This window comes from Chrysemys picta, chromosome 12, assembly GCF_011386835.1.
Source record: "Chrysemys picta bellii isolate R12L10 chromosome 12, ASM1138683v2, whole genome shotgun sequence".
Classification (NCBI taxonomy): Eukaryota; Metazoa; Chordata; order Testudines; family Emydidae; genus Chrysemys; species Chrysemys picta.
The window spans coordinates 48114223-48125879 of NC_088802.1; the positions used below are offsets into that span (position 1 = coordinate 48114223).

The window sequence follows — 11657 nt, forward strand, 5'->3', positions numbered from 1 at the left end:
ACCAAATCTCATTGGGGTTCTGCCTGGGCACACCGCTTTGCTCATGTAGATGCAGCAGCATGATCAGGGCCTTAAAATGGTTGCCCAGAAAAATACGATCGGTCACATTTTAGTTTAGCATCTGAACACAAGATGGTTGAGAAATGGGAAATGGAGAGAGATTTTAAAAAAAAAAAAAAAAAAAAAAAAAAACACTGTAGAAGAGAATTCAGTGCCTGTAACCCTTTGGTTTGTTGCCAGCACTCTAACAGTGCTATGAATGTAATAGAACATACAGGGCTCCTGGCAAAACCAACCAACCAAACGTGCCACTTTTCTAAAGAATTTGCAGATCCAGTATTAACTGGAGTACGGCTTATATGCATGTACATCTCCTGAGAAGTGGGTTAGGCTTCAGAACCATAAAATAGTGTAGACAAGAAAAGAGTGTCAAAGTGCTGAGAGTCATTGCTAAAATTTTATTGTTCAAAGAAACATCTTATTTCTGTCGATACCAATTTAAAGATGGGACTTCCACTTCTTGTGACTTTTTTTTTAATGTCTTAGGGGACACTGGAGTCTAAATATAAGCAAAATACTCCTCACTGATGAAAGAAAGGAGAGTTAACATAGATTATTACACTTTTAAGAGTGGGTCTGCCTCTGGTACGAATATTCACTAGGTAAATTGTGACCAAAATAGATTATTCCTCCAAATCATCAATTAATTGTACCTTAGTTGATATTAGATAACTAAGACAGTTTATAGCTGGGCAGAGGAATTTTGTTAGAGTCAGAGTCCTATTTGGTTTATCATAGATAACCTATATATGGGCAAACATAAGTGATCTTATTAACTAAGTCCTATGAAAGGGAAACAAAAGTATTTAATTCTTTTACTTAAAAGAAACCATTCAAGAATTAAATTAACAATGTTTCTTATAGGTCCACCACTCAGAGTGGTCCTGAGGCAGTCAAATTAATGAAAATTAAGAATCTTCAGTTTCACTTTAAATCCTATTACATCTGTTTTGATCAAGGTTCTTGTTTCCCCTCCAAAAGGGCATAGTCCAACCATTTCAGTGTTTGCATGAAAAGTTGTTACTTCCTCAAATTGTCTTTTCAATATCCCATTAAAATAATTTCAAGAACAATTTTAATCTACTCACTTGACAATGCTTTTGGAAACTATAAAAACTGTTTTCCAAACTTTTCCAAAATAGGCATTCATCTATCAATTCTCTCTCACTTTAGCTAATCCAGCCTGGAGTTGAGACTCCTCCATACTTTTGTTCTAAGTTTACTCCATTCTGAAGTTGTGCAAGGAGACTGTTAGCCCCAAAAATTAAGTCTTAGAATGGAATCTTTTACTAAACATTATGCACTACAAAATAAGACTTCACCACTTCCCCTATTGTCTACAATCAAAACCAATGTAGTATTGTACCAGTGCATGCAAGAATGTAAACATGACATTAATTAGTAACTGACTATAGACTGTTTCAACCTTTGAAAACTGTTTTGAAAATATCAGCCCAGGAGCACCATCTGGTCACCACCTTTTGATGTGATTTTGGATTGGTGGGGGTGGGGGGGGGGCAGATATTTGACTTGCTAGTCAACAGAATACTACTCCCAAGCGAGCAGAATTTTGTAAACTTGGAATACTTTGATTTACATTGGTCAATTTTAGAGAGATGCAAGCAAACTGCAGATGTAGAAAAAATGAAATCTTAAACTATAATAATCCAAGGTGTTTAACATATAGATATTACATGTTACCTCAGTAGCTGTCAAAATAAAACCATAATAGGACTTCGTACAAACTCTGCCTTCACTTAATTGAAATTCAGTCTATTCAAACAACATTGTTTCATATCAACTGACTTGATTTGTGCTTGTTGAGGGATTTGGTGGACTATAAAAACGACTTTTATAGTCATGAAATATTCTGTAATACTGCCACCCAGTGGCCAAATACAATTAGTAAATGTGTATCTTCAAAAACCTAAGTACTTACACTTCAATTTTTATTCATGATACATTGTGTGCCCCATTCAGCTGTAGAATGGGGAATATGGATCTTGGGTCTGTTGCACAAAATGCATATTAAATGTCAGGACTACTCTGTTAGCGGAGGACAGTTCTGCTATAAGATATTGCAAAATGTTTTCGTTTAAATAAATTGTTTGCAATTCTTTTGCAGAAATGAAAAACAATCAGCAGTTACCTAAAAAACACAAACTTTTGGGGATAAAACTTATTTGGCTCAAAAATATCTTACTAGTTTTTTTTACTGTTTCAGTTTTCAACTAAATATAGTTTTTCATTTATTTACTATCCCATTTTCTGAATTTTAAAAGTTAATATTGCAACACAAAACAATGCCAAATGAAAACTAACCAAAAATATTTGAACTGATCATGTAGAATGTTAACATTTTTGTATGTTCTGTATTTACACAGTAAAAAAATCAGAGGATATTGTAACTCTAGACAATGTTATAATATAGATAAGGCAAGTTCTCTAACCCAAATAGATTACAAATCTAGATAAGCAGCCTATGACACAGAAAATATTTCAGGAGTCTGTTGTATCTAGCTGTTTTCTTATGTTGTAAACTTTGGTCTTTGGGACAAGGATCATCTTTATGTGTTTATGTGCCATTGTGCTAAGCTACGTACAATCAGGCCTCCAAGGTGCTACTACAATATCAATAATGAAAAAAGCAACAACAGAGTATGACTGGAAGATATTGAATGAGGCAGGATTTAAGGAGGAAAGAAAGGGCACTCAGCGTAGGACACTGAAACATATCAACACAAAGGGCAACAGAACAGTTTTTTAAAGAAGTGTAAACAGATTAATACACATAGGAGGCAGCACAGCCTAGAAGTGTTGGACTTTGGTGTTCTAGTCCTTGTTCTGCCACTTGCTTTACATATGGTTTTCAATTTCCCCATCTACAAGGGGAGGATACCTACCTACCTCTCAGGGGTAAAAGGACTTAACATCTATGAAGCCCTTTTAGATGTTCAGATGCAACGTGCTACAGAACTGCAAGAAACAGCATTTATGCCAAGTCTTGCAGCAGTGGAGGAAGATAGTACATGAGAAGTGGAGTATGTGTATTGTTAGCTATCTGACTTGTGATGAATTATAAATGTTATTTTAAGTTCTCCTTACAGTAAGTTATCTTTGTATTGTTATATTGCTATACCCTTACAGAGAATAAACTTAACTGGAGCTAATGATTTTAAAGGAATCCTATATTTTACATCCATTAGCAAGCAATTCCTAAATATGTAACTCATGGCTGTTTGGCAGAAAAACTGCTGTTTTATTTAAAACAATTTTAAAAAGAGAGGCAAATGTACTTTTCTATATTAAATACACCAAAATTCCCTTTGAAAAGCTGTATTTATAGTTCCTTATACAGTTTCATTTTGAAATTGTTTATTAAAAAACATCCAGTGCATTTGCTGTCTTCAAAACCAAAAGAAAGTACTTTACAAAACAGTGAGTCCATACAACTATTTACACATATGGAAAATGAGTTCACATCTTAGAGTTTCACATTCTCGGTGGTCGATTCATTAGTAGGAGAAGGTTCAACAATCAGTCTTGGTTCAATCAGTGCACCCCAGCTTTCAGTTATCTGAAACAAACGTATAATATTTAGCATGGAGAGAAACAGGAGATTCTTTTATTGTCTATATTTGTGCTAAGAAGGTACATATCAGCTATGCATCTAAACAAGAACTACTGTATAGTACAAAGATCTGTATGGTGAATCCCTACTCTGCTTTCCCAATACACACAGAATTCCACTGACATCAGCAAAGATCCACACATGTAGGGAGAGTAAAATACCAGATGAATAGACAAACTTGTAAAAACTGAAGTATGCTAGACATAAGATTGAATTGTTATATTAAGAAAAAAAGTCTTAAAAATTTTGTTCAGCAAATTGTGTATATACAGCTGTACACCTACATAGCTATTAAATGAGATATAATGTTGAAGTAATGATTGCTATAATATAAATATACACCAATCACTATAAAGAAGCAATTATTTCTTTTTGTTTTAGCTCATTTTCATTGAGACGTATTGACAAATCGAAATCTCATTAAAACAGGTAAGTTCCTTAGCTGCAATGAACAGTCACATACAACTGATACTATTCCAACTGTGCATAGCACACAGCCAAGCAGTTTAAAGAATATTAACACACCTTCGTATCCTGAGAAACAGCATATTCTATCACTTCAGCTCCATCTGCAGACTCATACACCAGATCAAACTTTCCTGGCTCTTTCACCACTTAAACAAGAAAAAAAACAAAGATTTCCAGTTTTATATAAATGTAAAAGTAAACATTATTTGTATAATAAAAGCTAGTCAAGTTCATTTATTTAATCAGCAATACACATTACAACAAACACTGTTACAATCATTCACTCCCCAGTGGTTCAATGAAGCAGTTGAGCAGTAATGACCATACACTACTCTGTGTTTACACTACACTGTATCACACGAGACAGTATCAACTCATTAATCTGTTTGCGGTAGGGACCCATTTGTCACTAGTGTGTGTGTGTGTGTGATGACCTAGTTCAACCCCTTCCAAATTACAATACCAGTATCTAGTTAAGACCACACAGTAAAAAGTCAACATTTGCCAACTCAAATCACAAATCTCGCCTGATTTAAGTATAAGGAAAAACTATGTCAAACTCAGATGTGTGGCAGCTGTTGATAAATGCTGGTTGTTAAATGGCAACAGCTACTTGCATTCGTAATTTCAATCAAGTATTTGAGATGCACTCCATTACTTTGTAAGGACTTAGTCCTACACCAGATAAAGTCAATGGCAAAACTATTGACTTCAAAGGACTCAGCCCTAAAATTTCTTCCATTCACAAGCATGTCTATTCCATTTATTTTCATTTAACCATTTTAATCTTTCGGATGATACAGTGCAGTTCCAATGGGACATTGTTCACTTTCTAGCTGTGAATAGTACAACTCAAAGTGAACTTTGTATGCATGATGCCACACCTGACAAGTCATTCGAGTATCCAAACCTGCTTGGCAATATGTACAACCAACTTCAAGACAACAAGCAAGTGCCATGGATTTTCTGTATTTAACATACTATTTTAATCTGTGGGAAATTTTATGATGTTTGAGGTAATGCTGAAAAAATGTGTCTGAAAAATTGTAATATATTATCTTACAGATGTTTACCACTGCAACAGAAATTACTTTAGATATTTACATACTGACTTCTGGAGTTACAGATACTTGCCTGCTGAAGATGAAAGAATCTCAAGCTCCAGCTGTTTGTTATCAGCATTCCAACTGATTATTTTTCCCTCCTTCAAAAAACAACAAAAATGGTCCTATGGTGAAGCATAGCAAATTTGACAAGTATTTCACATTACATTACAAGGATATGCTTGAACACAGCCAGAGCACATATTTCTATTTGATGAAGTCTTTTGTCCAGTTCTGAAAAAATCTGTTAAAGTATTAAACAATTAACTTTAAAAAGTTTTAAATGAACTGAAATTAGTAATGCCAATAACCCCAAGTCTTTTATTGCTACATTAATCCACAGTGACTGTGGCAATCAGTCAGCTATAAATCAAGTTCTTTGAAACTGCTACAAAGATATGTTTTTAGTAATTCCATGAAATGTCTTGACAACTTCAAACAAATGTGCCAAGTCTTTCAATGTTCTTTTGCATCCAAAAGCTTGGAATTTTTCCTCACATTTTAAATTGTTTGCTCTTAAATCAGCAGTATTGTTTACATGTTTTTCTATTGCCAACACTTTAATATTTTGAATATTTATATTGGAAATAATCTGCATGGTAACATGAGGAGTGGGGGGGAATATACAATGCACAGAATTATAAAATATCTAAGACTCCCCCAAAACCTTGTCTTACTCACTATAGTATTATACATACATTTTTTGAAAAAATACCTTGTAGTCAGATACTTCAGGAGTGTAATTTTCAGTTAATTCCAAAAGCTGTTAAAAGAAAAATACAATTTTTCATGTCTTTTAATGATTTATATCTCCTGCTTCTGGCCCTTGCTGACCCACTTACTATCCAGCCTGGGCCCTATCATTGAGGGGAAATGCATAAGAGCTGTGCATTCTGCTCCTAGATCCTAATGCTTGCCCCAGCTAGTATTCCATGACTGATTGCTCCAGTGGCTTTCCATTCAGCTTGGGCTTCAAGAAGAGATCACTGTGACTCCAGTTTCCTCAGCACCAGTGAATGTTTTCTTTATTTTTGATTTTGGAAATGAAGGAGCATTATTTTTATAGCAAATTTTGCAATGATGTCACAGAAACACCATATAGAAAGAAAGAGTAACTTAAGAGGATTTTCATAGTGACTTTATTTTTGTGTGTGTGAAGCACTTCTCTCTGGGGTGGTCTTTAAGGAGTTGTTCGTATCACAATAGCTTTTCCAAGGAAAAGAGGCGTTCTGGGAAGGTTCAAAGACAGCTTGATTAACTGAGGCTTGACTCACGTGGTCTGAGGGAAGGATCTATTATACAGATTTGTCTACGAATTCCTACTGAAATTGAGGTGGAGATGGCGAAAAATGTATGTAAAGAAATGACATTTCTTTGCTTATGTTGTCATTCTATTAAGTTAAAACAAAATAAACTTAAACGCACTAGTTCAAAAGCTTTCTAAAATAGAGGCATCAATTGATTCCTTTCAAGTTGTGTCTTTAGAGTAAGACAATTTGAAAATATATGCACAATCAAAACTGTAGCAGGTGCTTTTATTCAAGAAAATACTTGGTTAGAGAGATTAATGAATAATTTTAGAGCTACTAGCAAATACAAGGCATACCAGAAGGCTTAGAGGGCTTTGAACCAGTCAGAGTTCCAGATTTCTTATAAAAAGATTTAGACAAAAATGCCATTCACCGATGAAGGTGAAAAGGGGTTCTTTGGATACCCAGTTCTTATGCTAATGGTTGAAGGCCTAGCTTTATAGTTCATCTGGAAAGGTTGTGATGTCAATCCTACTGGGACCCATTTTTCCTCATCTAACTTACAAGCTAGGGGAACCAAGGTTAACTGCGTATCAGGATAAATGCAAACATATTGTCTGATACTTCTAGAGCAAAAATCACTAAATAATGCAAGTTTGAACACTGCAACATTTTTGGATGTCACAGCTAAAGTAATAAATTGCAAAATTTATTATACTGGTACATCTGAAAGAGATCTGAGACATATGACTAACACTATATATTTTAGGATTTCCTTACCTTAAAGGCAATTTTCCCCCCTACTTGTGGAGGTGCAGCTAATAGAGGTAGTACACTATAGTCCCTCTTTGGAACTTCCACTGGATTCTGTAAAATAAACATTAAACTTATTGATTCAATTACTTAACAAAAGCAAATAAGCAATATTAATGCTGTATGAAAAAAACTCAGAAAATCCATCACACAAACCAGCATCCAACCCAAAAGGCAGAGCACAAGCTATGTGTATAATATAAAACAACAGTATTTTACAAACACTTGTTCAGGATGTGAGTTAGCTGTCCTTAACCATATGAACAGTACAGTTGTATTCTTTACATTGGGCTTATTCTTATCTTTTTTGTTTTGTTTTTACAATTTATGCTCATTTGATGTGAGAGGCAGTGTTCCCTGGTGGATAGAGCACTCAGTTGGGACTCTCAAGACCTGAGTTCTATTCCCAGTTCTGGCACTGGCCTGTTGGGTGACCTTGGGCAAATCACTTCTCTGTGCTTCAATTTCCTATCTGTAAAATGGGCATAATGATATCGACCTTCTTTGTTAAGTGCTTTAAGATCTAGTGTTGAAAAGCATGATATAAGAGCTAGTGGTATTACTGTATTTTTGTATAATTAATTACTAACATTTTAGTAAGAAAACTATAAATTTAAAAAAAATCTTTAAAGAAATGTGTTATAAGGACATAAATAGTCACTCACCTGGATAACAACTGAAGTGTTTTTTGCTGCTTCATTTAACTGCTGCTGTTTCTGGCTTTCACTGCTGTAGTTGAAAAAGACTCTATTGCTTTCTCCTCGGCTTCGACCCCGGCCCCGGCCTCGGATCATTCCACGACACCCACGGCCCCTATATCCTCTCCAGAAGAAGTTATCCTCTCCTCTTCCAAGTCCCCTTCCAAAACTGCTAGGGTTTACAGCTGGTCCTTGATTGCTAGTTGGCAACTGTTTATCACCATTTCTTACTAAGGATTTATTGAAGCCAACATTTGCTATGGGCTTTTTAATAACAAATGTCTCTGAATCTGAACTATCAGACTTTGAAGAGGAGGTCTTTGCCTTGAGGGACTTTGACATAATGTTCACAATTGGTGGATTTTTAGGCAGCAAATTTCTCTTTGAGTTACTGCTTTGCTCCTCCTCCTCCATACTAGAGTCAGAATCTGAACTCGAGGACTGGGGTTTAGCTTTTTTACTAATTGCAGTCTTAGGGGAATTTTCATCTTTAGACTTTGCAGTAACTTTACTAGCAGCAACAGCTTTTATAGCAGAATTTGCAGCAAGCTGGGCTTTGTCTCTGGGTAGGGTTGCTGCCACAGGTTTATGTGAGGATTTATTTTGTTTCAGATCCATTTCACTGTCAGATGATGTGCTGGAAGAATCACAATCTGAAATTCCCCCTCTCTTTTTGCTGGACTGTGCTGCAATGTTTTTTACTGTGCTGCTTTTACTAGGACTCAGAAGGAAACTGTTGTTGGCCTTTTCTAAAACAGTCTTTCCTTTAACTGCCCTTGTCTTTCTCTGCTTAGCATCCTTTCTTTCTGGCTCCAGCTCTTTCTCCCCCTCGGACTTTTTTTTAAGCTTTTTGGACTCATCAAGACCACTGTCATCCTTACCTCCTGTGATACCATTTCTTCCATTCACCTCTTCTTTTCTTTTTATTTTCTTGGACTTTTTCCAAGAGTCTTGAACATTTACAAAGTCCTCTTCCTTATACGAAAGATGTTCAGAGTTCTGTTTCTTCTTCTTCTTTTTCCTTCTGTGTCGGTCATCTTCACTTTTAGACTCTCCCTCTTCATCCAACTTTTGCCTGTGTCTTTTTCTCTCTTTTCTTGATGAATAAGTGGTACTGTTACCCATCTCATCACAACTATCTGCAACTACCTCTTCCAATTTAACTCTGTGAAAAAGACAAAGAGAAACAAGTGTTCAGGATAACTAGCAAATTAATATTCCTTTCTACATGTTGAGTTTGAAATGGTTATTAGATTACTGTCTTTTAGAAATAAGGATGTCACAGCTATTCACTTAGCAGCTAAGGAATATTAACTTAGTAGATGAGGAGATGCACCTATAAATCTCCCAACAAATTATGCCACCAAGGACTAAACTATCTGCCATCAAACAGGCTAAAATCCCCATATGCTCACTTGGGGCGGGGGGTGGGGGATGGAGGACGGAAGGTGTGCACACACTGCAACATGTTCCTGTTGCTTAAGGGGACCACATGCCAGTGCAGATGCCATGGAGTAGGGGAGCTCAGTGGGAAGTCTGCAGGGAACATGGGCTGCATTTTCCTCCAGTATTTAAGAAGCCTTGTTTTGCACCCCAGATTTCCTCTAGCCACACTTGTCAAACTGTTTGGTCTGAGGTACATACTGTAGTAGGAAGAGAGCCCTGAGACATAAGCCCTTGTATCAAAGGCCTGGTATGAGGCAAAACCTGCTCACAAAATCTGGCAAAAACAGGGCTGATATTGAGAAATACACATTCCTAAAAAGTGCTAGTCACAAAGTACTCATGCAAACACATCTCAATATCAAGTGGCACCAGAACATCCAGATATCAAGAATGCTACAAAAACATTCCCCAAAGATAACAGGAACACACTGACCCCTCCTAAAAGATAAGGTGAGGAAGACAGTACGTAATAAAAATGTTTTGATCAAACCAATGTGTACAAGGTGATGTGTGATAACTAGCCACGTCGGGGGGCAGTAACTAACTTATTTATATCAGAATATAAAGATGTATCTCAGAGGGAGTTCACTGAGCTGGTCCATTGTTACAGGCATACATGTATTAGTGGTCCGGTAGAGTCTGCAGAATGCTAGTGCCATGCTTCGTCAACAATGATCCTGGCTGGGTGCCTTCGTCCCTTAATGAATCTTGTGGTCATTGGGCGGTTCACACAAGGTTTGTCATGCCAGCTGTCTACACATGACTGGGGCGGCACACAGAGAGAACACACACACACAGCCAAACATCTGTCAACATCTAACCACACCGGCTTTGTAGGACACAGCAGGCCTGCCTCCAAAATCTCAAGATTTTAAGGGTATTTCCAGGCAACAATAAAGATGCTTTTCAAGAGAGAGTTGAACCTAGGCTACAATATGACCGGCTGATATGATTTTAAAAGTATTAAAAGGTGTCTGCGCAAGGGGAAGAGGGTGTTCCAAATCCTGTTAGCTATTTTCAGAAACAGGTTTTCCCATCCACTAGGCAAGAGCGGAGCGGAGCAGCCATGAAAGTCGGGTTGCGAACCCTCCAAGATGGGCCTGGAATCTCTGGGAATTAAAGATTAAAGATTATGTCAGGGGGTGAAATCTCCAGGAATACATGTAACCAAACTTGGCTATATGAAAGCAACACGGCAGAGAACGGAGGAGGTGCAGAGAGACGACTCCTGGTTGGGCTCGCTGCAAAGCGGAGATTTGAGTCTCAAGGCCCAGGCTCCTCCAGCCACCTGGGGAACAGCCGAGTTTCCTAATAATAATTTAACCCCCCCCTCTCCTATGGCTCCATTTTTTTGTCCCAGCCTAAAGCACCACCTTGGGCCAAGGCAGCCTAGGCAGAAACATCAGGGGCGTCAATCTCCCACGGGGGCAACTGAACCGTGGCCAGAGGTGCCCCCACCAAGATTCGCTGCTTCCGCCCCTCCCCCCTCGGTGCCTGAGGGAGTCTCGCGGCCCACCCCACACCTGAGGGAGTCTCGCGCTCCCTCCCCCCCCCCCCCTGCTACCCGAGGGAGTCTCGCGCCCGCCCCCCGACCTGAGGGAGTCTCGCGCCCGCCCCACCCCCCGCTACCCGAGGGAGTCTCGCGCCCGCCCCACCCCCCGCGACCTGAGGGAGTCTGGCGCTCCCTCCCCCCACCCGACCTGAGGGAGTCGTTGTCCCGCACCAGCCGCGCGCTCTCGGTCGGGGGCAGCAGCGCCCCCTCCAGGAAGAGGCTGAGCTGAGCCCGGCGGCTGAAGCCGAACTTTTCCCGGATTAGGCTGATGAGGTCGGTGACCAGGCGCACTTGGCTGGGCTCCAGCAGCAGCCAGCACAGCGAACAGCCCGGGCTCCCCGGCGGCGGGTAGTCGAAGAGCAGCCGGAGCCGCACAGGGCCCCCTCCACCGGCCGCCGCCATCTTGGACAAGGAGGCCGGAGAGGGGCGGGATGCTACGGTGCCCCACGCGGGACAAGAGAGGCATCACTCAGCAACTTCGGGTTGCCGACGCCACCTGCCGGCGGCAGCGGCGAACTACAGCCAGAGAACAGTGCTTGCTGCGGCAGGGAACGGCTGGATTGTCAATCACTCTATCACAATCGTGTTCATATGGATCACCAGTAATTATTGTGAGTGTTACCGACTTTGGTTTTG

General features: G+C 39.1%; 1 protein-coding gene and 1 long non-coding RNA gene across 2 annotated transcripts; one reads left to right on the forward strand and one right to left on the reverse strand.

Moving 5' to 3' along the window:
* Positions 1-3418: 3418 nt before the first annotated feature.
* COIL (coilin) lies at positions 3419-11507 on the reverse strand. The gene is made up of 7 exons (XM_005282817.5): positions 11170-11507; positions 7991-9188; positions 7293-7379; positions 5978-6025; positions 5294-5363; positions 4217-4305; positions 3419-3637 (listed from the first exon to the last, which is right to left on the reverse strand). The coding sequence occupies exons 1-7, from the start codon at positions 11421-11423 to the stop codon at positions 3545-3547; spliced, it is 1839 nt and encodes a 612-aa protein (XP_005282874.2). The 5' UTR covers positions 11424-11507; the 3' UTR covers positions 3419-3544.
* On the forward strand, positions 4071-7993 carry LOC122172255 (uncharacterized). The gene is made up of 2 exons (XR_006172367.2): positions 4071-4120; positions 5225-7993. It is a non-coding gene; the product is annotated as an uncharacterized LOC122172255 (long non-coding RNA).
* Positions 11508-11657: the final 150 nt, after the last annotated feature.